The 27,101-nt window shown below is 35.8% G+C and overlaps 1 protein-coding gene across 2 annotated transcripts in view; it reads left to right on the plus strand.

Moving 5' to 3' along the window:
* CSTF3 (cleavage stimulation factor, 3' pre-RNA, subunit 3) overlaps positions 1–27,101 on the plus strand; it is a 69,936-nt gene that overhangs the window by 22,486 nt on the left and 20,349 nt on the right. For both annotated transcript variants that reach the window (XM_006771460.2, XM_015568990.1), the window contains 3 exons: positions 25,035–25,067; positions 25,381–25,478; positions 26,454–26,520. In XM_006771460.2, the coding sequence (XP_006771523.1) occupies positions 25,035–25,067; positions 25,381–25,478; positions 26,454–26,520 (198 nt within the window). The remainder of the gene's footprint in view (positions 1–25,034; positions 25,068–25,380; positions 25,479–26,453; positions 26,521–27,101) is intronic.

Genomic DNA, 27,101 nt, shown 5'->3' on the forward strand with positions numbered 1-27,101 from the left:
AATTTTTTTAAAAGGCAGGGAATTTTTTAGGTTACTCTATAGAGGACATATGGAGGAATAAAAATGACACAATTTAGAATATGGTGATGTAGGACTTCCTTATCTTGGCTCTTCCATTGAATTACTGTGACTTTGGGAAGCCATTAATCTCTCCCCAATTTTTATTAGGAAATTTTTAAGATAAAAATTGAAAGAGTAGTATGAATATTACTGTAGATGCCTCTGTACCTTCCATCTTGACTCAGTATTTTGTTTTGCCATGCATGCTTCTTTCTCTGATTATATAAAGAATATAGTCCTCCATAACCACAATATCATCACACTGAAAAGGACCAGCGGTGTTCTAATATAACTAGAGGCCTGATGCACGAAATTTGTGCAAGGGGCTTGGACCTTGCAGCCCCGGCTTTGTCCGGAAGGTCGTTTAGCCTGGTCTAATTAGCATATTACGCTTTTTTTATTATAGATATCCATCTCATGTTTACCTTTTTCTTTCAGATCATTTCTAAAATTCCCTATTTCTATGATCAGAGAAATCATTTGAATTTCTGCTGTGCCTTCTGTGTATATCAGTTTACCACACAGATTTCATACTATTCTTATTCTTGTCCCCTAAGTAAACTAGTATGAATTCAAGTGTTTTCAATGAGCTGTGAATTGTGACATAAATGGAAAAGTTCCATTCACTGTTCCAGGCAAGAGTTTTCTTTAGACTGCCATAATACTGAGGAATGGGGTGGGAATTTTAATTTTTGTGGCTCCTACCCAAAATATGCATGGAACTGTACTGGAGTTCTTAAAAGCAAGCAGGTGCTTTTCAGTTCTGTTATATTTTAGGTGTACATCTACAAAACTGAATTTTATGGAAAAAAGTATTCTATATGAACATTATATAAGCAGAAGTATGTGAGGAAGACATTTTGAAGGTGAAATATTCTAAAATAGAGTTTTAGAAGAACAAAGATAGTCTTCATTTTAAAAATCCATTTTAAAATGAATTTCCAGTTGTATTTTGATGGTGATTTTTTTTCTTTATTCTGATTACTTGCCTCAACAGTAACTAAAATTTAATAGGCTTTTAATATATTCTGGGAACTGTTTAGTGCTTTATGTGAAATACTAGGTTATCACATTTTACCATTTGAGTTAGGTATCTATTATCCCTCATTTTCTTATTTTGTTCAGCTTTTCTGAGATTTAGAGGCCTTAAGTAGCTCTCCTAAGCTCAAAAACATTAAAGGTTATGCTACTGGGAAGTAAGTGGAAAAGGTGGTATTCTAATATCTGGGCCTAGGCTCCTCGTCACTAACCACTATACTAACTAAGTTAAGGAACCTAAAGTACAGTATATTGTAGAAATAACTATATAGTGAATTCATAACTGACATTTCTCTTTGCTTAAGAGTATCTTACATTCTCATTTAGTTATTAGGATTTGGGGTTACATTTGAAAAAAATTCAGCAACTCAGCCACATAAAATCTCTACAAATCTTTTAGAAGATGACACGTTACAATCACTTATGTGCACCTCATCTCGTGGTATGTATAAAATCTTAGCTCTGAAACTCTACTTTGCCATTTGTACTTTCCCCTTCACAGTTTGAAGTGTTTTAGTCATATGTGCTTGGATCTAATTTCAAATAGCAGGAATCCTGTACACAAAACAGGCAAGTTTTAGTAATTACGGACCTTTAACTTTAAGAACAACACATTCTTTACAACCCCAAATGCTTATTTACATTCAATATTAATGTGAGGACAATAAGTTTTACTTTCTGGTCTAATAATTGGGAGTTTTATTAGAATGGAATATCTGCTTACTAAACAGTTTTCTTTATATTTTTCTATCCATTGAACTGTATAAGACTTGCAAAATACGTTTTCTGATAGCATAGACTGTACTTTATTGTGATTTTTTTTTTTTGTATTGGATGGGAGACCTTTAAAATATTTGAAATTATAGTCATGGTGGTGTGGCTCAGTTGGTAGGTGCATCGTTCTGTACAGTCAGGGCACATACCTCGGTTGCTGGTTTGATCCTTCGCGACACATGAGGGAAGCAACCAATTCGTGCTTCTCTCTCTCCCTATCCTTTCCCCTCCCTAAAAATCAATGAAAATGTCTTCAGGTGAGGATTTTTTTAAAAGTTGAAATTGTGAAACAAAACGTAATGAAATATTGAAGTCAGAGGCACACAATATCTAGCTCTCTTAAAAACGGTTTGAAGGAGGATCTTGACTCCTGTAGTTAATGGAAAAATCACATTTATTGAAACTGGACCAACATTTCCAGTTGTTTGTATTTTGTGCTTTAGCAGACAGACATTTAAGAAATATTTTTGAGTACATCTCTCTGTCACTAGAAACTGAACTGTCTTCATGCAGCCTCCTGATACTGCTCAGTATATTATAAGTAAACCATTAGGATATATCCAAACTTGAAATTACCTATGAAACAGTTTTGCAATTTTAAGTTTCCCACAATTGAACTGTAGAAATTTGGTGTATTCAGTGGTGCTTATCCTAAGATACTTTTTGTTTTTTGTTAATCCTCACCTAAGAATATTTTTTCCCATTGTATTTCAGAGAGGATGGAAGGGAGGGAGGGAGGATTAGAAGAGAAAGAAAAAATCTGTGTGAAAGACACACATCAACTGGTTGCCTCCTGCATGGAACCTGCAACCTTTTGGTGCTTGTGGCCAACGCTCTATCCACAAGCACCACTTGTGGGGCCTGTGATACTTTTTAGATAGGAAGAAAAGTATAAGCTGTAGTGTAACTTTCATGAGATTCTCTGCAAATTAAAATGTGCAGAATTTTGTACCCTAGCTGGTTTGGCTTAGTGGATAGAGCGTTGGCCTGCAGACTTGAAGGGTCTGGGTTCGATTCCAGTCAAGAGCACATGCCCTGGTTGTGGGCTCGATCTCCAGTGTGGGGTGTGCAGGAGGAGGCAGCCAATCAGTGATTTTCATCATTGATATTTCTATCTCTCTTCCTCTCGCTCTCTGAAATCAAAAGTTTTTTTTTTAAATAAAATATTCAGAAAATTGTTAGTGAATGCTTTGGCAGGTGATTTTATATGTGGAGCCTTTACAAGTACCCTGAAACGGGTGTTTAGTAAAATGACTTAAACAGAAGCCTATTCATATACAGGGTGAGGCAAAAGTACATTTACAATTCACATGGAAAATAATAAATAATACAAGAATAAACTCTGTTTCGTGTACTCACAACTATAAACCTACTTTTGCCCCACTATGTATTTGCCTGGGTTATATTCAGAAAATACTGCGAAAAGTGTTACACTATTTTTCAGTGGTATAATTGATGAATTTACAGGTTCTCAAAGTCATCTTCAGGCCCCACATCATCTATTTTCACGGTTTTTATTTGGCTACAAGCAGAAAAGTACATAAACATTGACTAGGGATTGAATATGCAATCTTAGTGTATGAGGATGATGCTTTAACCAACTGAGCCACCCAGCCGGGGCCACAACTTGATGGTTTTTTAGCTGAATTTTGCTTCTAGTTCTTCCAAATATTTTAGGTGACTATTACATAAAAAAAATTTTAAATTACGAAAACATGAGCTTGATAGTTATCTGGAAATGTAGTTAAACTGTTAAAGAACTGGAGAAAAGGCATAAACATCTGAAATTTTATAAAGGCCAAAATAATGTGAATGTAATTTTGCTCTAGGAAAACCTTAAGTTGAGATATTTATAATTCTGGGCCCTTGTTTTAACTCAAATGCCTACATGAATTTAGAAGTTAACTGAGTGGAAGTTTCCTTTTCAAAGAAAAATTGCATATTGGCTAGAAATTCTTTTTTGATTTCATTTTTATATTTGAGTCTTAAGAAACTAATAGAAATAAGAAGCCATGAAACTTTATTGCCTTTAATAATCTTAATATAGTTTTGGGGAAATGTGACATTAATTGAACAAAGTATTCATTTTGGGAGAGAAAGGAAGCCTTTTTCTAAGGGAGAAAATTGAGGAGTTCTCTCAATTTGATTCCTAGAAAAATTTTCACCATGAGTAAAATGTACCACATTGCCAGTATTTATTTTTCAGTAACAGTTTCCAGATTGATTCCTGCACAGAAAAAATAATGATCCTCGTTTGTTATGTGAATTGTATTAATGAAAAAATTTGAAACTATCTCCTTATTTTGTTAAATGCATATGTTAATATGCAAGTGTGCACTAAAAGGGACAGTTATATCAACAGGACAAAGAATTGATTACCAGGATTTTAAAATGCCACTTTTATTAATATCAGTATCAAAAATCAAAACCCTTGAACTTATGTCCTGGCATCTTGTGAATATTAATAGAATACTTAAAGACTGGCTAAAATTAAGAAATGTGAAAGCACACGAATTGGTTTTCAAACATCTCTTTAACAAAAATTATTGGTAAATCTACATCAGTCCCTAAATTTTATTTTCAAAATTTTGTAAAGTCCAAAAATATTAGGGAATATTTTTTACCTATGGCAATATGTTAGATGAATAATGAGAGAAGTATGGAATTGTATTTAGGGGATAGTGATTTATTGTATTTTTTTGGAATGATATATGGAATACATTGTTTTTATAGCAGTAAGTAATTGAGGATTATAATGGAAATTTGGTCATTAAATTAATGACTTATGATTGTTGATTGGGTGATTCTTGATTGGGTTTGGCCACTTTCTGGAATCTTCCAATACATTACAATAAGCAAGGTTCCATTACAAGTAGAGGTTGGATATAGTAAAAAAAAATCAAAATAAATAATACATTTATATGAATTTATATTTCTGTCTAACATTTTTATATGTTTCATAGACAGTTATTAGTCAAATTCAGATAGATTGTTTAAATAAATTTTTAATAATTAGAAAAAGTGTAAGGAGTAAATTAGGGTACCAACTTAAGTATAGGATTTTGTGCTTGGTATCTTTGGTAGATAATTCACATAGTAGTCTCTTCAGTCACACTGGCTTTATTAAACATTGACATATTCCCACCTCAAGGATTTTATTTACATTAGCTCTTTTATCTTCTCTAAAGAAATTTATCCAGATAGCTGCCTGATAAAATCCTCTGGTTTCTTCAAATTTTTGCTAAAGTGTTATCTTCTCAGTGAGGTCTGCTATGGCCATCCTATGTAAAATTACCACTTTTATTTCTAACACCTTAAAAACTTATCCTTTTTTTCACCTATATAATACCATCTTCTGATAAAGTAACCAGTTTACTGTGCTTAGGGTTTGCTTCTGTGCATTGTTATGTGTTAGGAACCTAGAACAATGGTATAATAGTGGCATTCTAAGTATTTGTTGTATGAAAAATTCACAGCGGAAAATAAAGTTCAGTTTATCATATTTTACAACTTGAATTTAATTTCTAAGATTTAGAGTATGATATCAATTTATAACAAAATATATTATTTTTTATAAAATTATAGGTGGCCAATACCTTTACTGTTAACTTACATTAAAAAACTTATACATTAAAAATATATCTTTACAGTTTTTATAAACATACAAAACATATTTGAGTATCTTAGAATAAGCTTCATTTGTCTTTAAAATTCATGTATGACCAAGAGAAAGATTTTTAAAGAATTACTCAATATAAAAGGCATAACTACCTAATGTTTGGAAGTACCTTTTTAAAAAAAAAAAAATTTTTTTTATTGGTTTCAGAAAGGAAAGGAGAGATAGAAACATCAGTGAGGAGAGAGAATCATTGATTGGTCACCTCCTGCATGACCCCTATTGGGGATAGAGCCTGCAACCAGGCATGTGCCCTCACCTGGGAATCAAACCTGTGACCTGGTTCATAGGTCTGTGCTCAACCACTAAGCCACCCCAGCTGAGCTGGAAGTACCTTTTAAGAAAATGTTTGCTTGTGTTTTCAAAATACTTTCAGATAAAATTTAAAAACCTGATACAGAAGATAAATCCCTGACTGGTTGCAATAAACTTTTAGCCACATATGGGGCATCCCCCCAAAACATATATATACACTTTGACTAATTATAGAGGCAGTTATTATTAAAATACATTTGTTTTCAAAATTGAGCTATCAGCTGTTAAAGTATGCACACATTTTTTTGGGACACCCTATATATTGGAGTAAAATTTCCAAGCCAATTGTATGTGTATATATGAGATGCAAACTTGAGTTTTCACAGCTTTTGTCACCTTGGTAAAGCATAAGTATTCCAACCCCCTAACCCCCTTTGCACAACTTTGATGTCGTGTATGTGTATAATGCCAATATGTAATTGAGGAGAGGCCATTTATTAAGACATATTAAAATATATATAAATTCCTATTTTAATTTAATCCATAAGCTTGACTTTATATAGGTTTATTTTTAAAACCATGTAAAAGATTACTCTAGCTTTTGTCTTTTAAAAGAGCTGTAGAATTCGGTGTTAAATATTGTCATTTTTCTTTTTTTTCTTGTGGCTTTCACCTAAACTTTCTTTACTTATGTATAGCAGACATTAAAGGTAAGCTCAAATTGGTGGATTTATAGTGTTTCAGAGAACTGAGTTACACCTATTTAGGAATGCTATAAAATATTACAGGAGATATATTTGATTGAGTTCTAAAATGTTTTAACCTTTGGAAATGTAGAGTTTCAATGACATTGGATTTTAAAGTTTTTAGTTACTTTTTTTTTTTCAATAAGAGTATTTGAGCCAAACTGACGACATTGCTGGAAAACAAGATCACAAATGCTCCTTTGGTTGCTTTAAATTAGTTGCTAATTTTTTTTGAAAGCTATCCTATGTAATAAAGACCTAATATACATATGATCGTCACATCCTCGTGCCGGGGCCCGTGGACCTGAGGCCGCGCATCTGCCCAGCGCTGGGCTGAGGGACCTGAGGCTGCACCCCCCACCTGGCGGAGCTTGATGGGGGACCTGAGGCCATGCCTGCCACCCGGCACTGGGCCAGGGGACCTAAGACTGCGCCCCCGACCCTGCAAGGCTTGACGGGGTGGGGCCAGCTGGGTCTGGGTCTTGCACAATTTTGAGGCGCACACAGGTGGATGGGGACTTGACTCTGGGTCCCGTGGTGTGCCCCAGACCTGACAGGAGGGAGATTTTTTTTTTAAATATATTTGATTTTTTACAGAGAGGAAGGGAGAGGGATAGAGAGTTAGAAACATTGATGAGAGAGAAACATCGATCAGCTGCCTCCTGCACACCCACCACTGGGGATGTGCCCACAACCAAGGTACATGCCCTTGACCGGAATCGAACTTGGGACCCTTCAGTCCGCAGGCTGACGCTCTATCTACTGAGCCAAACCAGTCAGGGCAGGAGGGAGATTTTCATATAAATGTTACAAATTTTCTTTCATCTCTGACACTTCTATTATAGAGAAAGGGAAAATAGCAATATTAAAATATTTCCTCTAATTCCCTTTTAATGTGCATGAATTTTGTGAACTGGGCCACTAGTATGTTAATAAAATATATTTAAGAGGGTTTGGTTAATATGATGAGCTCTTCTATGTAGATCAGCTCTCACTGAAAACAAGGCAGGCTGCTGAACAGAATTTTTGAAATATCTTAAAAGCATTGAAGAACTGATGCATTATAAAGAATTGCCAAGTGGAAAACAAACACAACCCAAACAACCTTTCCTCCTCTCCCCCAAAAAGAACATTGGGAGATAAGTTGAGTACCTAAACTTTTTATTTTGAGGACTGTTGCCAAACTGAGAATACTTAGGCTGAAATTTTGAGTGCTTCTAGAGGTTAAAGCAGCAAAAGTCAAAGTTCAAGGCATACCCAACAGAATGTCCTCTCCCTTTAAAGCTGTGTGCAGGCAGTACTCAGGATGACAATGACCAGAAACAAATGAAGGCTACCTTCCTAACCTTGGGAGACTGAGGAAAGTCGCCATCTGTAATCCTGAGGAGCGTGGAATGGGAAAATCCTGAGATGTTACAACGATAAGTTGGCCCTTGCATGGGTTTGTGGTCCAAATAAACATCACTTGGGTATTTCAAAAGAATTTGAACCGTGAATGTTAGTGGACTCGACCTGAATTATGCTCTTAGGTGCATAGTAAAGCTTATTCAAACACTTTAAAAATAAATTTTTAAAAATTGAATTTTCAAGAGCGAGAGGTAGAGAGAAACATCAATAAGAGATAAATATCGATCGACTGCCTCCTGTGCGCCCCCTACCTGGGCATCTGCCCTGAACAGGTGTTGAACTGACAACCTCTTGGTCCATGGGATGATGCTCAACCAACTGAGCCACACTGACCAGTCTCGAATCCTTTCTTGAGGAAAAGTAGTTCAATTGTTAAAAACTAAGCAAATAAAGAAATGGCATATAGTAGAAATATCTGCAAAGATTTCAAAAACTAGAATTAAAGTTGAAATAGGTTGATATAACCCATTAGAGCTGAAGAGAGAATTGGAGAATTGAAGAAAAACAGATTGGAACTTAAAGAGACTGAGATAGAAAATAAGAAACAAAGGATTAAGAGCCACAATGGATAGAGTGAAAATTTGCAATTGAAGTTTCAGAAGTAGAAGAGAACGTTGGGACAAATCACAATTTTAACAGAAATACTAAGAATTTTCCAGAATGGCTAAAGAATTCAACAGTTTCAGGATGTTCAATGACTCCCAAATAAGAAAAATTACCCACTTACCCTTATGAGAATGAAACTATAGAAAACTAAGGACAAAAAAAATAAATCACAGAAACAGTTGGATACAAAGAAAAATGACCAAAGGATTGGCAGTTAACCTGACAACTCCCCAACAGCAACAATGGAAGCCCGAAGACTGGAATTGCCTCTTGAATTTGCAGGAGAAAATGAGCTGTCAAAATTCTGTATGCAAGGGAAAAAATCTATGGAGTGAAAAAAGATATCCTACTGGTAGACACAGTGAAATAACATTGTTAGTTACGTGTATACTTTTGGACATTACTGATTGTAGCGTAACTTCAAAAAATACAGGAGCACTGTTTTATGGCTGGTTTTCTCTAAAGCCAAGATGGCAGCCAAGCAACCCCTCTCTGAAGAGTGTAGGGTTGCTATTAATCATGTGGCACATAGTGATGTTTGTTTATTTACTAGAGGCCCGATGCATGAAATTTGTTCATGGGTAGGGTACCTAGGCCTGGCTGGTGGTCAGGCAATCTGTGGGGTGATCCGGGGGCCCCCTACTGGCACTGGCTTTGGCTGGCCTGGGGCCTGTGGGCTGGGGGCAGCTCCTGCGTTGAGTGTCTCCCCCCTGGTGGTCATTGCACGTCATAGCGACCAGTCATTTCACCAGTCATTCCGCCTTCTGGTCGGTGTGCATATTAGGCTTTTATTACATAGGATGGCCTGTTATTGATGGCCCAGAAGAACCTCGTCTTGCCACATTCTTTGAAAATCAAGCTGAGGTGAAAAGGAAACATGGAAACCAATTCATAAGATACCCAAGAGAACGTAAAAGTACAATCTTCCTTCTGGTGATTAAGAGGCCTGAGAGCCCTAGATGGTTTGGCTCAGTGGATAGAGTGCCCACTCTCAGACTGAAGGGTCCCCGTTTCAATTCCAGCCAAGGGCACATGCCCGGGTTGCAGGCTTGATCCCCAGTAGGCAGGAAGCAGCCAATCAATGACTTTCAGCATTGATGTTTCTCTTGCTCCCTCTCCCTTCCTCTCTGGAATCAATAAAAATGTATTAAAAAAATAAGAGGCCTGAGATAATGGGAATAGGCATACAAGCTCTAGAGCAGGGGTCCTCAAACTACGGCCCGCAGGCCACATGCAAATACAAATATTGTATTTGTTCCCATTTTGTTTTTTTACTTCAAAATAAGATATGTGCAGTGTGCATAGGAATTTGTTCATAGTTTTTTTTTTTTAAACTATAGTCCGGCCCTCCAATGGTCTGAGGGACAGTGAACTGGCCCCCTGTTTAAAAAGTTTGAGGACCCTTGCTCTAGAGTCTGCTCTGGAATTGGAGAACCAGTTAACCAAACCCCTGTTAGATGTGAAGACCACAGCTTCTGCCAATAGCAACACTAATATCTTATGCTTCGTGGATGAACAGAAGAGTAACACAGACTCCCTACAACACCAGCTAGGATATCTTAAGGAATTAGAAAATCAGGCCAGGAGGAGGAAGACCCATTGAGAAAGCCTGAAGTGTTAGGTAAATAGACCCAACATCTGAAGGCAACAAAGCAAGTCTGGCCATTGTAGTAGGTCCCAAAATCAGCTACTTACCCTTAATCTCCACTTGTCAAAAGACTGCTTTCCTTCATTGGTGTGTATATAAATAAATCCTTTTGCATTATTAAAAAAACAGATTTGTATATTTTAAAGAATATCTTTTCATTTAGTAAGAATCCATCAAGTCACTCTTTATTTTTGTAATAAACTGTCTTCCCCCAAGTCATTCTGTCATAATGAAAGTTCTCATAAAATTAAAGGACTTTAATTAGAATTGTAACAATGGTATTTTTTAGCTTCCTTTTTAAAGAGTTAAATGATTGAATTTTTATGTTTATTTATAAATAAACTTGGTAACATCTCATTTGATTGGTTTAATGCCAGAAGTTTATAAAGTTTGTGGCTTACAACAGTTTCTTAAATGTTGACTTTTAGTCATATTTTTACCCATGTATATTACTACAGTAATCTCATTGTTAAAAGGTAGAAATAATCTATAAAAAATTTTTAATATAGTTAAAAAATCCAAGATAACACGAGGGACCTACAATGAAGTCTTTCATATACCTGTCTGTGAGGCACCCAAGTGTTCAGTGTGTTTGTTTTTTTCTCCTTTTACAGGAATAATTATGTAATCTTATGTTCTGTTTTTCACCTTGCTTTTGTTTTTTGCTTAAAGTAAATTTTAGAGGTTTTTTGTTTTTTTAAATAAGTACTTTTCCATATTTTGTTTAACCTATCTCCTACTGAACGACATTTAGTTTCTTCCCAAACCAGTTTTATTGTAAACATTTCTGCATTGACTATTATCTGTATACGTGTCTTTTCCATTTGTATCAATATATCTAGATATAAAATTTGTAGATGAGGACTTGCTGAATCAGAGTATGGGATTGAAAACTTTTTTATATCCAAATGGCTTTTCACAGAGTTTTTAACAATTTAAAATTACATTGATAATGCTTGAAAGAACCAATTTTATATTCTCTTTACAAAATATGTTATTACACTTTAATTTTTTGCCAGTTTTCTTAGGTAAAGAATTATAATTTCAGTGTAGTTTTGATTTTCACTTCTTTTATAAATGAGTACATTTCCTATTTTCAAAGACCTTTATATTTATTTTTCTGAGGACCGATCTCCTTTACCCCATTTTCTGTTGTTTCTTAATTTGCAGGAACACGATATATTAGGAGAGTTCAGGGAAATGTTTAACTTTTGCATGATTACTAGAAGTTCAAATAATTTTGATATAACTAAATAGTATGTTACCTTTACTGCTAATGTTTTTCTTAATGTCAGATTAGAAGGAATGATAAATATCTTTGAAAGACCAATATTTTCCTTTGTTTTGATGTTTTACTTGCTTTAAATATTTTTCTTTCAAAAACATGTGCTTATAATTTCACTTAGTTCATTAAAAACCATTTCTCATTTAAATCTTGTTTGCAAATTATTTTTCTTACACGTCTCAAATCTTTTATATTGCTACTCAATGTTAGAAAGACATAAGACTTGAATTGCCAATATGTAATGATACTAATTTTAAGTAGGTTTAATAAGAGTATGTTTCTGTTGGTAGTTACATTTTCCCCCTTAAATTGATTTGCCTATAAAGTATTTGTGAAGAAAAATCTTGATTCACAGTATACATTTTCTTAAGTTATTCAATAAGGTCATTGAAAATAGAAAAATGAAAGCATCTTTTAGGAATTGGAGATACTTTTGATGTGAGTTTTATGTAGCATATGGATTATATTTGTACTATTTAATATTAAATATTTTAAAAATTAGTTTTCCCAATAGTGATGTAATTAAACATTTCATAAAATCTAGTTTATAATAAAATATATTGACTCCCCCCTCCCCCCCCCCCCCCCCCCCCCGCACCCTCTTCCCTCTCTTCCCCAGCTGCAGGATATTGATTGATTGATTTTTATTTTTTTTTTTAGAGAGAGAGGGGGGTTGTGGGGAGAGAAATATCAATTTGTTGTCCTATTTTTTATGCATTGATTGGTTGCTTCTTGAACCTGCAAACTTTGCTAATTGGGACTGGACAACCCTCTAACCAAATGAGTTATCTTATCTGGTCAGGGCTCATACAATCTAGTTTTCCAACATGCTTGCCTTCCTATCCAAAAGTGTATTTCAACTGTAGCAATTGAAAGCCCATCCTTAAGATTATTTTAATAGTTTTTTTGTGTGCATATTGTGGGATGATGGACGGGGGGGAACAGAACAATGGTCTTGTTCCTGTTCTTCAGGTTTAGGTAGTGATTAGCAAAGGGCTGTCGGGAGCTCAGGTTCTTTGGGAAACTGAATATTATTAACTGAATAATAGGGAAATGTTATTTTTCCTATTATTTTTTATATCACAGCTTTTGATCATCTGACAGCGCTTACTAAGTTGTTACATAAAGCCAGGACAAAATTAGATCTGTATATTAGAATCCACCAGAAAGAATGACCATGTATTTATTAGATTACAGGAGCCTTCCTCCAGACTTCATTTATAGGATAAAATATCATCTTGATGCAGAGCTTGTAGGTTTTTTCCTCTTAAACTTTATTTACATTTCAGTGATAGCACAAAAATAATCTTTTAATGGCAGGAATTCCCATCTGATCTTTATTTCCTTCTTGTCTACTGAAACCTTAGTGGGTATTCCATATAGGATTTCAACCTAATTTGTTACTTTCGGTGGTATCACTTTGGGAAATACCATCAAAAACTTATTTTGGAGGGGTGAAATGTAAAATACTAACCAAACATTTCAAACCAACGGATATAAATAAAATTCCAGAGAAAATAGTGCATGCTTTTGTTCAGTCTTTAAATGTGACCCTGTACGGAGAAATGCACTTAGGAACTTACGAAGTAAGGGGAAAAAATTTTAAATAAGTACCTATTAGATTACATTATAAACATTCTGGAGATAATACTTAAAATTTCCAAATAGGACTTAACTCATTAAAATAGAACCAAAATTTCATCTTTGGAACATGTCTCTCAGTGGAAAATGATTCATCTGTCTCTTAATTGTGCTGGAATTTAATGTTTTAACCTGAATTTTTTGTTTTTCTTAAAATATATTTTATTGATTTTTTTACAGAGAGGAAGGGAGAGGGATAGTCAGAAAAATTGATGAGAGAGAAACATCGATCAGCTGCCTCCTGCACATCCGCTACTGGGGATGTGCCCACAACCAAGGTACATGCCCTTGACCTGAATTGAACCTGGGACCCTTCAGTTTGCAGGCTCTATCCACTGAGCCAAACTGGTCAGGGCTTTTCTTGGTTTTTGTAAAGGTAATTAATTAGGTATATCTACCTATTTAAACCTCCACTTTCAAAATCCCAGTTTTTCACCTTTTACTTGGTTATTTGAGGCAGTGTTATATGGGAAATCATGTTTTCATTCAAGAGAATTAATGAAAAATAAAATTGATTTGGGTGTTTACATGGAATTCTAATAAGCCATGTAAAAATCTTTTCAAAATCCGTTTTAGAGTTTTAATGGGTCCTTAACTATTTTTAAAGATAGATAGTATTTTATTCTGAATTGACTGACAGTATAATTTGTATCACTCTTCCTGAAACCTTTTATTTAAGTGTGGTGTTTTTGTTTTTTTTTAACAAGAATAACAACTCCTGAGCTTTCTATACAAGTTCCATGGTTTCATTTGTATATTTCCATTAATAGTTAAGTTAGTATAATATTAATTCCACAAGTAATAAATACTTAATCAGTGACAGATTTTTAGCCACATTTACTTAGCCATATTTATTGAATGTCACTATATGTGGGCACTATTCTAGGTGCTTGGAAATAAACTGATAAAAATCTGTGCCTTTGTGGGATTTGATTTTATTTTCTGAAAGACAGTGTTTATTGAGCCATATCTCAAAAAAGGACCAAGTCCTGGGACATACAGTCTAAATTACCAGCAGCAGCACTAGATAGAGAAATCAAGCATGTCCTGTGGGATTTTTTTAATGATGGAACTAGAGGTCAGGTGCACGAATTTGTGCACCAGTGAAGTGCCTTGGCCTAGCCTGTGGGATGTGGCCGAAACCGGCTCTCCGACATCCCCCGAGTGGTCCCAGATGGTGAAAGGGCCCAGACTCGGCCGAGGGACCCCACTGGTGTACGATCGGGGCTGGGGAGGGACACAAGAGGTTGGCCAGCTGGGGAGGGACCACGGGAGGGCTCCAGGACATATCTGGCCCTTTCCTCTCCGTCCCCAGCAGCAAGCTAACCTACTGGTTGGAGCATCTGCCACCTGGTGGTCAGTGCACGTCATACCAACCAGTCGACTGCCCCCTGATGGTCTGTGCACATCATAGCAAGAAGTTGAGTGGCCTTAGCATATCATTAGCATATTACGCTTTGATTGGTTGAACGATGGACCAGACATTTAGGCATGTTTCACTTTTATTATATAGGATAATACCTAGATGGACTACTGAAAATATAGTTAAACAGTTGTCACTGAAGCTAAATATGTGGATGAATGAAAATTTTGGAATTAAATGGTACAATTTTACAAAGCAAGCATAATGATACATCAAATGAATGGAAGTTGAAAAAAGATGAGGAAGGAAAAACAGAACTTGTTGTTTAAAAAGGAAAATAAATTTAAAAGAGTAATATAGCCCTATCCGGTTTGGCTCAATGGATAGAGCATCAGCCTGTGGACTGAAGGGTCCTGGGTTCAATTGTGGTCATGGGCACATGCCCCGGTACAGGTTCCATTCCCAGTAGGGGGCGTGCAGGAGGCAGCCAGTCAATGATTCTCTCTCATTGATGTTTATATTTCCCTTTCCCTTCCTCTCTCTGAAATTAATAAAAATATATTTTCAAAAATAAACAAAATAGTACTATAATGTGGTTATTGCAGGAAAATTTGAAAAGTGTAAGCATAATGGGAAATAATTCATATTTCCACTATTAGCTTTTACCACTGTTAGCTTTTCTAGATACAGGTTTCTATAAAACAAAAACTCAAAACTTTATTGTAACATGTTTTTTATATTTTTGTTATTATTCATTATACGAAATTACTTTTAAATGTGCTAAATTAGTACATACAGATGTATGCTACTTAACCAATCCTTTATTGTTGTACATTCATATTTCCATTTTTTGCTTTGTAAGAAACTAACATACAATTTTACTTAGGTATCTTTAAACATTTATGATCATTTCTTTAAACTGACCATTTAGAATTGGTATTTCACTATCAAAAGTTGCTGGCATGATCTTTCAAATTGAGTTAGGCAATGAGATTTTTTTTTTTGGCAATGAGATTTTTTAATTGCTTCAGAATTTAGTAAAATAGTTTGTCCAAGTGTAAAGAGGAAAAGATTAAGTAAATGTATGATTTTGGTGAAAAGGATGACTTGGAGAATATTTGATGAACATTTTAAAGGAATGTGCAATTAAGTCATTTAAATTAAAAGTAAAAATAACGTATGCATATAGGATTGAGAGAACTAGAATTGGCTCATAATACAAATGCTGATTTTATTGGATACAATGATTAAAAGTATCAATGGCAGAATTGCATAATGCAATTGAAATAATTTCAGATCTAAAATTAAGAGTTTGAATAGCATATTTGGATAAAAACTTGGTATTTTACTCTGAGGAATGCACTATAAAAGTTTTATGGAACAAGGAAATGTGTTGTTTTCCGCATTCATAAATCTATTGATAGAAAAATACTGGACGAGTAGGCACATTGCTCAAAAAGTAGAGAAATATAATCCAGTTTTTGAAAAGTGATTTTAAGAAAGACTAGGTAAAGCATTTTTCTTGATACTAGATATCTGTTATAATTGTTACACTTATTTAGCAGCATAACAGTAAATCATCTATCAGCTCTCTTTTTTTCTTAGTGTTCTCCTTTGATTTTTTAGATGTGATTTTATCCTTTCTCTTATCTCAAGCACTCTGAGTTTCTGTTCCTTTTCTCTGCCTGGTAATGGCTGTTTTTCAGAAATTAAATCAGTGACTCAAATACACATCTTTAATCCCACTTGTTTTATTTGAAAACCAATACTTTATGTCCTAACTTTAAAAAATGCCTGAGTTATTTATGGTTACCACATTAAATCCAATAAAATGTAAACTTGGCTCTGGCTGGTGTGGCTCAGTTGATTGCCATCCTGTGCATATGAAGGTTGCCAGTTTCATTCCCATTCGGAGCAGCAGATGGATGTTCTCACATCAGTTTTTCTCTCTCCCTCTCCCTTCTCTAAAATCAATAAAAAAAACATTAAAAAAAGAAAAAGTAAACTTGCCCTAGCCATGTAGCTCAGTTGTTTGGAGCATTGTCCCCAGTACTCCAAGGTTGCAGTTCGATCCCTGGTCAGGGCACATACAAGAATCAACTAAAGAATGCGTGAGTAGATGGAACAACAAGTCAATGTTTCTCTCTTTTTCTCCCTCCCTCTCTTAAAATTAAAGCAATAAATAAAACACTGCATTAAAAATAGTAAAAAGTAAACTTTACAGCAATTACCATAACATTTTTCATCCCATGAAAAAATACACCTCTGGTTTTCCCCCTCTGTATTACTATTTTTCTCTCCCTGCCTGGCCTTCTCCCAAAGCCCAGGCCACTATTACCCCAGTTAAGGATGATAGCAACAGCTTCTTAGCTATTTCTCTGCCAGTGCCTTGCCTTATCCCATGAGACTGAAAGCCACCTTTCTATCTTCCCCAGTTTCACTCTCCCTCACCCCCCAACCCCACTGATGAGCCATAGTTTCTGTACTTTCATTATTGGGTGATATCCAAATTTTGTGTATATCAGTTTTAAACTCTGCTTGGCTCTTTGTTTAGGCCCTCTGTAATGGACCGCCACCGCAATTAGCCAGCCTACTTTCCTAATACATATTCTTTCCACTCTTCCACAGAAAACTTCAGAGACTCACACAAACCTTTTTTCCTGGATTTCATCTGCTCAGCAAAACTTTCCTCAGTAACTAATTTGTACGGGACTCCTTTTCCTCTTAATTTTATAGGACATGGCGATATATATAAAATTAAATTTAGTCCTCTGTTCTTCCCAGTAATTTCGTGTTTCCAACTTGATTATAAGATCTTTAATAAAATCCAGATCCATGGACCCAAATCCACCTGGTAAATCTGAAGCACACACTGCAAATATTTTTTAGTTGGTTCAGAAAAGTGGAAGATTAATAACAAATTTGGTTAGTACAAAAAATAAAAATGGCCCTGGCCAGTGTACTAAGTGGGTAGAACATCAGATTACATGGTTACTGGTTCAGTTCTTGTCAAGGACATATACTTGGGTTGCAGGTTTGATCCCTGGCCCCTGTTGAGATGTGCACAGGAGAGAACCAACCGATGTTTCTCTCTCTTCCCCGCCCCCTTTTCTGTCCCTTCTACTCTCTAAAAATCAATGGAAAAAATGTCCTCAGTAAGGATTAACAAAACAAAACAAAAAAAGGAATGTAAACTCAATCTAAAACTAATTTACCCTGCAAATTATAATTTCAATTATAATGTTACTATAACTGGTTTATATTCTCTACTCAGATAATGTTTCTGTAACACAACTTTTTAAGTATCAAACAAAATTTATGGGATAGCAATAGGTTTTAGCCAACTTGTTAAATCTAAATCTGTGTATATGTAAGCATACATTTGTTTTTTAGTTTTTAAAAAAAATTCTTACTTGATATTTTTTCCATTGATTTTTTTTTTTTTTAAGAGAGAGGGAAAGTTAGAGAAAAATATCAGTGTGAGAGAAGCACATCGATTGGTTGCTTCCTGCACACGCCCTGACCAGGGCCTGGGCTGGGGAGGAGCCTGCAACCAAAGTACCTGCCCTTGATCAGTTTGGAAACCGGGGACCCTTTGGTCCATAGGCCGATGGCCCATCCACTGAGCCAAACTGGCTAGGGTAGTGTTGACCAATGATCCAGGAGGTCACAGTTCTATTCCTGATCAGGGCACATGCCCAGGTTGTTGTCTTGATCCCAGTAGGGGGCGTGCAGGAGGCAGCTGATCAATGGTTCTCATCATTGATATTTCAATCTCTCCTCCCTATCTCTGAAATCAATAAAAATATATTTTTTTAAAATTTTGGTAGATCTTAAAGTGCCATTCTTCAATATTTTCCAAATTCCTTAAAATAACTTAGGTCTGTAATATCCAATACACTTTTTTCTGGGTATAAGGAATTAGAGAGCCCCAGAAAAAAGTAGTGAAAAAGGGTAAATGAATGGAAGATGGGGTTTGTGTTCAGGATGCCATTTGCTTTTAGGCTTTAGGATTGGGACTAAACTTTTTAGAATGAAAAAGACAAGCAGAGTCCTAACTGGTTGGGCTCAGTGAATAGAGCGTGGGCCTGCAGACTGAAGGGTCTCAGGTTTGATTCGGGTCAAGGGCATGTACCTTGGTTGCAGGCACATTCCCAGTAGGGGGTGTGCAGGAGGCAGCTGATGAATGTTTCTCTCTCATCGATGTTTCTAACTCTATCCCTCTCCCATCTTCTCTGTAAAAAAATCAATAAATTACATTTTTTAAAAAGAAAAAGACAAGCAGAATCAGCTTTTACAGCTCAAACTCAATTTAAATTGATGGTCTCAAGTTCCACAAAAGTGCAAATCTTTAGAAAGATATGGGAAACAAATTAGGAATGTGTGTTTGCAATTAATTCATTTATTCATCCCATTTGTAGAAGCAACTGCTATGTAAACTCACTTGAGATGGGGTCTAACCCTGTAGTGTCTTAAAACAAGCATTGGCTTGTCTCAAATGGTGATTTTATATGAAGACCTAAACAAGTATATAGAGACTTCCTTTAAATTGTTTGGTTTGTTTACTTTCCTCTATGCCAGTGGTTCTCAACCTTCTGGCCGTTTCAATACAGTTCCTCATGTTGTGACCCAACCATAAAATTATTTTCGTTGCTACTTCATAACTGTAATGTTGCTACTGTTATGAATCATAATGTAAATATCTGATATGCAGGATGGTCTTAGGTGACCCCTGTGAAAGGGTCATTCGACCGCCAAAGGGGTCGCGACCCACAGGTTGAGAACCGCTGCTCTATAGGATTATGTCCGTTAGGTTCACTTGTCAAATACGTTTTTGAATTATTTAAAATGAATTGTATAGTTACTTATTAATAGGTACTTCTAAAAATAACATTTAAAAAATTTTGATAACAAAATATTTGATATTGAGGAAAACAGCCAAAATTTTCTTTACATGTAGCGATTTCTCTGTTAAGGAAAACGTTAGCTTTATAGGCATTTACACCATTTTATAAAATGTTCAATGAAATATGAAAAATATTACTAATATTACTTAGGGGAAACTAATTTATTTTTAAACAGTTAAATACTGTAGCTTCTTTACATCTTCATATAAAAACTAGAGGCCCCATGCAAAAACTTTGCACACAGGTAGGTCCCTAAGCCTAGCCAGCAATCAGGGCCAACCAGTGGGGCGATCGGGCGGGGGGGCCCCCCGCTAGCACCCGCCTTAGCCAGCCTGCCCTGCCACCCTCTGTGGGGCGATCGGGAGGAGGGGAGACCCCCCCACCCCCCGCTAGCACCTGCCTTGACTGGCCGGGGGCCTGTGGGCTAGGGGCAGCTCCTGCAATGAACGTCTTCCCCCTAGTGGTCAGTGTGCATCATAGCAGCCGGTCGTTCTGCCGTTTCATCGATTTGCATATTAGCTTTTATTATATAGGATGTTCCAGATAAAGGGCACAGATAGCTAAACTGTTAAAAATGGATGTTACCACAGTTAGTCAATAGTTTATTAGACATTTCTTCTGATAAGGTTTACATTTTGCAAAGTTAAATAATCTGCTGTGGTTATTAGTTTCAGTAAATGCCCAGAGGGTAGTTTTAGTTCCAAAAGTTAATTAATGTTCAGTTATGCTTGAGAATAATCAGAGACATTAGCAAAGAACTAGAATTAAGAAGTGTTTAAAAGTATCAGATCTTACTTCCCGCCATATGCTGTTTGACTCAAAGTTATAAAATAATTTTTTAATGTATCAGGAATAGATCCATATTATTCATTGTTATACTTGTTTTACTCTTCCCCCAATAACCAGTCTAATTTAATAAAATTCAGAGCCTGCTTTTGCTAATCTAATTATCTTCCTTTTTTATAAAATAAAAATAGGGAGTTGACAATTTAAAATTTTTCCTTCCTTTCCCTCCACAGCATCTTTTCATATCTTGGTAAAATTAAAATGACTCAGCAAAAGAATAAAATTTCAAGTGCATGACAATTTTTTTTCTCTATTTTCCTCCCCCATCGCCATTTATCCCTTCATACCCTCTTCCACCTTAACCCATCTCCTGCCCCCGGCAGTCACCACATTGTTGTCCAGATCCATGAGTTCTTTCTCTGGTTTTTCTTATTTTGCTCAATTCCTCCACCACCACCCTCTCAAAACCCCTTTATTAGAGCTGTTTGTCTATTATCTATGAGTCTGTCTCTATTTTGCTTGGTAGTTTAGTTTGTTCATTAAATTTTACATGAGTGAAAAAAAATTCTACATATGAGTGAAGTAATATGGTACTTGTCTTTCTCTGACTGACTTATTTTACTGAGCATAATGTTCTCCAGGTCCATTTATGCTGTTGCAAAGGGTTAAATTTTCTTCCTTTTTACGGCTGAGTAGTATTCCATTGTGTAAATCTATTATACCTGTTTCCTCATCTACTGGTGGACTCTTGGGTTGCTTCCAAGTCTTGGCTATTGTAAATAATGCTGCAGTGAACATAGGGGTGTATATATTCTTTCAGATTAGTGTTCCGGGTTTCTTCAGATAAATTCCCAGAAGTGGAATGGCTGAGTCATAAGGCAGTTCTGTTTTTAATTTTAAAAATATATTTTATTGATTTTTTACAGAGAGGAGGGGAGAGGGATAATCAGAAACATCCATGAGAGAGAAACATCGATCAGCTGCCTCCTGCATACCCACTACTGGGGATGCGCCTGCAACCAAGGTACATGCCCTTGACCCTGTTGAACCTGGGACCCTTCAGTCCGCAGGCCGACGCTCTATCCACTGAGCCAAACTGGTCAGGGCCTGTTTTTAAGTTTTTGCGGCAACTCCATACTACTTTCAACAGTGGCTGCACCAATCTACATTCCCACCAACAGTGCACAAGGATTCCCTTCACATCCTTGCCAACACTTGTTTGTTGATTTATTGATGATAGCCATTCTGACAGGTGTGAGGTGATAATGATTACTGACATTGAGTATCATTTTTTAAAATATATATTTATTGATTTCTGAGAGGGAGAGAGACATAGAAACATCAATGATGAGAAATAATCATTGATAGGCTGCCTCCTGCATGCCTCCCCCTCCCCCCCTTCCCCGCACTGGGGAGCAAGCCTGCAACCAGGGCATGTTCCCTTGACTGGAATGGAACCTGGGACCCTTCATTCTGCAGGCCCACGCTCTGTCCACTGAGCCAAACCAGCTAGGGTCCATTGAGCATCTTTTCATGTCCGTTGACCATTTATATGTCCTCTGGAAAAGTGTCTATTCAGGTCTGTTGCCCATTTTTTCATTGTTTTTTTGTTTTTGTTTTTTGGTGTTGAGTTTTATAAGTTCTTTATAAATTTTGGATATTAACCCCTTATGAGTTGTATTGGTGAACATGCTCTCCCATTCCGTGAGTTGTCTCTTCATTTTGTTGATGGTTTTCTTTGCTGTGCAAAAACATTTTAATTTCATGGCAAATTTTTATGACTAGCAGTAGATATATCAGAAAGGTGAATATTAAAAATTATCCTCAATTTTTTCTTGTAAGGGTTTTTTAAATTACAAAAATAATATAACTACATTATAGAAATTTTGAAAAAACAATTATTCCATCACACTAACACAATAAATTGGTCATATGTTGGTATATTTCCAACCATTTTAAAAAATCTTTGCATTAGTATAACTTGTGATTCCTGTTAAAAACAGAATTCTACACTTTTAACAACTCAGATGGGTTGCACATTGAAGTTTGAGAACTGAGAACAAAAATAATTTTTAAGGGCCCCCGTCATTTATAATTATATAGCATTACTTAGTAGATAGATATAAGCAAGTTTTTGTATGCTTTTAAAACTATGTGTATGTATATAATGGACTTTAAATGGAGGCATTTTTTATTGGTTAATGATAGACTTGAGAATCTGATGTCAGACAAACTTCAAAGCAGTATCAAGAATTTTTTAAAATTTAAATCAAGCTTTGGTTTTCAAGTAGAGCCCTGTAAGCATGTTTATATTTATTATAATATAGAGACGTAGTTTTTACTGAGATGCATAAATGAAGTCATATACACGATATAAAGCCTCTTTTTACTTATCTCTGTTCCTCCGCTGATAGAACTCTGCCCATCAACTACATTAACGACTCTGTGTATGTTCCTTATTTTCTCCATGCTCATGAAATCATATGCAAACATACATGTATACAAATAAGATTATTTTTTATTATTTTTAATCCTCACCCAAGGATATGTCTCCATTGATTTTAGAGAGGGAGAGATGAATATGTATATGAGAGAGAAACATTGATCAGTTGCCTCCTGCACGTGTCCAACCAGAGATGGAGCCTGTGACCTGGGTATGCACCCTGATCAGAAATGGAACCCATGACACTTTGGTGCATGGGGCAAAGCTCCATCCAACTGAGCCACACTGGCCAGTGCAAGATTTATTTTTTGAGCATTGTTTTTACAAAAATGGATTGTATTATACACATTTTAATCTTTTTTTATTCAATAAAATCTTGTGAAAATTCCCTCAAACTACCTGCTACCAGTCCTAATTTATTTCATATGGGTATATAATATTCCATTATATGAATGCACCACAATTGATTGAACTATTTTTCTATTGATGAGCATTTACTTTGTTAACTGTTTTTGTTTTTCCCATTTTGTAAGTTTGCATGTGTGCCATATTATCTTTTTTTTTAATTTAATTTATTTTTCTTTTTTTTAAGTTTTATTGCTTAAAGTATTACAAAGGGTATTACATATGTGTCCTTTTTTTCCCCCCTGCCCTTGACAATCTCCTGTCCTCCCCTACCTCCCAGTGTCTTATGTCCATTGGTTATGCTTATATGCATGCATACAAGTCCTTTGGTTGATCTCTTACCCCACTCCCTCCTGCCCCCCAACCCTTTCCAACCATTTTCATTTTCTCTCCTGGAAATCACCTATTCATATTCTTTGCCAATTTTCCCAGTAGTTTTGGTTCCCTAACCTATTGTAAGAACTGTATATAATCTGTCATTGCCTTTGGAAGTTAGTGACTTCAACTCATCTTACCTCACTGCCATTCTCAGCCTATTTACCTCTGCTGAGCAGAGCAGCTGGAATCAAGGAAACCTCAGGTTTTGTGGCTGTCTCAAAGGAGAGGCTGGTGGAGAGCCTAGGGCAAGGTATTAGAGACTGACCCATAGAAACACTTGGAAGTCCTGGGCTTTCTACCCCAGAGGAATATGGACATCGGGCGGGCTGAGCCCTTCCCACTCTTGAGCAAAGACTTCTTTCTGGATCTTTGTCAGAGGACTACCAACAGCCTATTTCCTGTCTACACCTGCTACATAGCTGTCATGGTAGGGAAGGGATCAGTTACTATCCTAAGACTGCCAACACAGCGTCAGGGAACAGACAGAAAAAATAATTGCAGTTAATGATGCAGCAACTGTCAGGATAGGCCCCAACAAAAGAGCTGCTAAAGGGGAGAGACAATAACTTGAACAAAATAATATGAATGCAATGAGATTGAAAGGACAGTATTAAAATCTGGAGCAAAAAATCAACAAATACTTTTAAACCTAGATCAAAGAAAGGGTAAAAATAAGCAATTCTGAAGATAGAATAAGGAGGCATAATGTGTATAATAGGAGTTCTAAAGGGAAAAGGAACAGAAGGAAGAGAGACAATTTTAAAAAGAACAAAATTCTCAAGCTGAAAAAGAGACCGTCAGAGTTCTCACCTGCAATATCTTAAGCCAGAAAACTGGGAAAGTTGGTGTATATACTGCTGAGAGAAGGATCACAAGCCAAGATTTCTCTAACCAACCCTATTATTCACTTAGGGTAAAACAAAGACTTGCTGATAAATAATAATTGAGCAACTAATCCTACCTACCATCTGATGAAAACACTTGGAAAAGAAAAGGAAATCTAATTATATTCAACCTTGGTCTTTGCCTGGAATAACTCCTCCCTTTATTCACCAGTGTAACACATCATTCTTAATGTCTTAACTTTTTAGGAAATTTTGTGCAACTCCCCAAGTCTGAGTCTTGTGCTCCTCCTAAATGCACCTAGCACCCTGTACGTCCCCCATTTTGGCATTTATTCCCATAAAATCGTCAGCTCTATCAGAACATGGGCAGACTGTGCAGGTTGTGTTCACTGGTAGCCCCAGTGCCTGGAAAATAGTAGTTTGTCTGAGTGACTAAAATTTAGTCAAAATGAGCAAAAAAATAAATTCTGTTCTACTCTGCTTTGTATGTCTGTATTCATCTTGTTGACTATTTCACAAAATTTTAAATTCACAAAATTCCAACATAAATGAGTACAGGAAAATATTCATATAGGATGAATTTGTATAAGGCATATATTTATAATGCATATATCCATAATTGGGTTCAAACTTCTATTTATTTTAGAAAGGCAGGATTAACAGGAAAGTATAGAGATGAATTTGCAAGATTAGTTTTTTAAAAATGAGAGGTAGTGTTTTAATACTTTAAGAAGAGTGATGTTAATCTGATATTTTTCTGTTTCTCTTCAGATTAAAGCTAAAAATTATGACAAGGTTGAAAAGGTGAGTTCTGTTAAAGATACTTTGACTTTTATGCTGCAGCTTAACTGAGGACTTACCATATTAGGAAAATATAGTAAAGTGTTAACAATTATTAAATCTAGGTAGTGATTATATAGTTCATTGTACTTATTCAGCACTTCTGTATGTTTGATAATGTTTATAATAAAAAATAAGTAGGTAGGAGTTGTTTTTGCCATTTGTTTTGTTAAGAAGATTTGTGAAAGGAGCTAAGTTTGTTTTGTAAAGTTCCATTTTACCCACGTACCTGTGAAATTTACCCATGGATTCTGATAATATTTTCTTGTATTTATAGTTATTTCAGAGATGCCTTATGAAGGTTTTGCACATTGATTTATGGAAGTGTTATCTTTCATATGTCCGAGAAACCAAGGGCAAACTACCAAGTTACAAGTAAGTTAAATCAGGGTCTTAAGAATGCAAGTGATCCCAGGCACACAGTCAGTCCCACAGTAACTCACCTTCTCTTAACGCCAGGAGGAAAGAGAGGCTTGTTGTCAAACTTAATAAAGAGCATTTTATCACTTGTCATGGCACCACTTTTGGTAGGTGGCGATGCAATGTGCTACTTAAGTATTCCAAGGCACATTTGACAGTTCCATTGTGTAGTTTCCCTGCTCTGACTCTCGCCCACCCTTCTAACTTCACTGAGTGTAAGTAATGGACCGTCCCAAATGTTAAAACACACACCTAAGTTTTATCTATAACTAGAATTCTATCTTCCTTTCCTCATTATCCTTTTTGTCTTATATTGAAAAGGAAGTTCTTTTACTCTAAATTTTACGTCAGAGCTAATAGATCTTCATATGTCACTTACCTGCTTACACCAGGTATTTCCACATTTTACTCTGCTACATATAAGATTAAGCAATTTAAAGGATATAAAAATAAATATAAAACCTGGGCCTGATCATTGATAAGCTCACAGCAGAAGGTAAAAGAAACAAATGACATTGGCAAGCTAACCAAAAGAAGCACTTTGTGTACTTGTAAGGATACCTTTACATTTTTGTTTATATATGCAAAAAGTTCAAATGCTGTTCTGATACTGTGATCAGAAGTTACGATTGTGTTTTAGTTGTAGATACATTTTAAAAATATATTTTTTAATTGATTTCAGAGAAGAAGAGAGGGGGATAGAAGCATCAATGATGAGAGAGAATCATCCATTGGCTGCCTCCTGCATGCCCACTGGGGATTGGGCCCATAACCTGGGCATGTGCTATGGACCGGAATCAAACCTGGGATCTTTCAGTCCACAGGCCGATGCTCTATCCACTGAGCCAAACCGGCTAGGATTAAAAAAACCTTTTAAAATAAATAAATAGAATTTTTTTAAAAAAACCATGTCTTTCACATTTATTTCAGAGAAAAAATGGCTCAAGCATATGATTTTGCACTGGATAAAATTGGGATGGAAATTATGTCTTATCAGGTAGAGTTAAAATATTTTTTTTTTCATGTTCTAATTTCTTTATTTTAAAAGATTTCACTTTCCCCTCTATTTATAAAACATCTCTTTGGATTCTTTTTTTTTTAATATATTTTTTATTGATTAAGATATTAGGAAGGGAGAAAGATAGAGATAGAGAGTCAGAAACATCGATGAGAAAGAAACATCAATCAGCTGCCTCCTGCACAACCCCCACTGGGAATGTGCCCGCAACCCAGGTACATGCCCCCGACCGGAATCGAACCCCGGACCCTTCAGTCCGCAGGCCGACGCTCTATCCACTGAGCCAAACCGGTTTCGATTTGATTATATATACTTCTCATCTTGGCCCTACTGCTCTAGGCATACTAATCTTCTTATTTTAGCCTACATTTTTGTGTTGTAACAAGAGAATCCTGACTTTATTTTTTCCCAAATATGACTCAAAAATTACCTGGTTTAGGATACCTGCCTGTGATTATATATGGCCCTTTGGCATTACAACCCCATCCTCATTTTAATATCTTAGTTTTCTTAAAAATATATTTTTATTGATTTCAGAGAGGAAGGGAGATGGAGCTTGG

Source organism: Myotis davidii, unplaced genomic scaffold (assembly GCF_000327345.1).
Source record: "Myotis davidii unplaced genomic scaffold, ASM32734v1 scaffold425, whole genome shotgun sequence".
NCBI lineage: Eukaryota > Metazoa > Chordata > Mammalia > Chiroptera > Vespertilionidae > Myotis > Myotis davidii.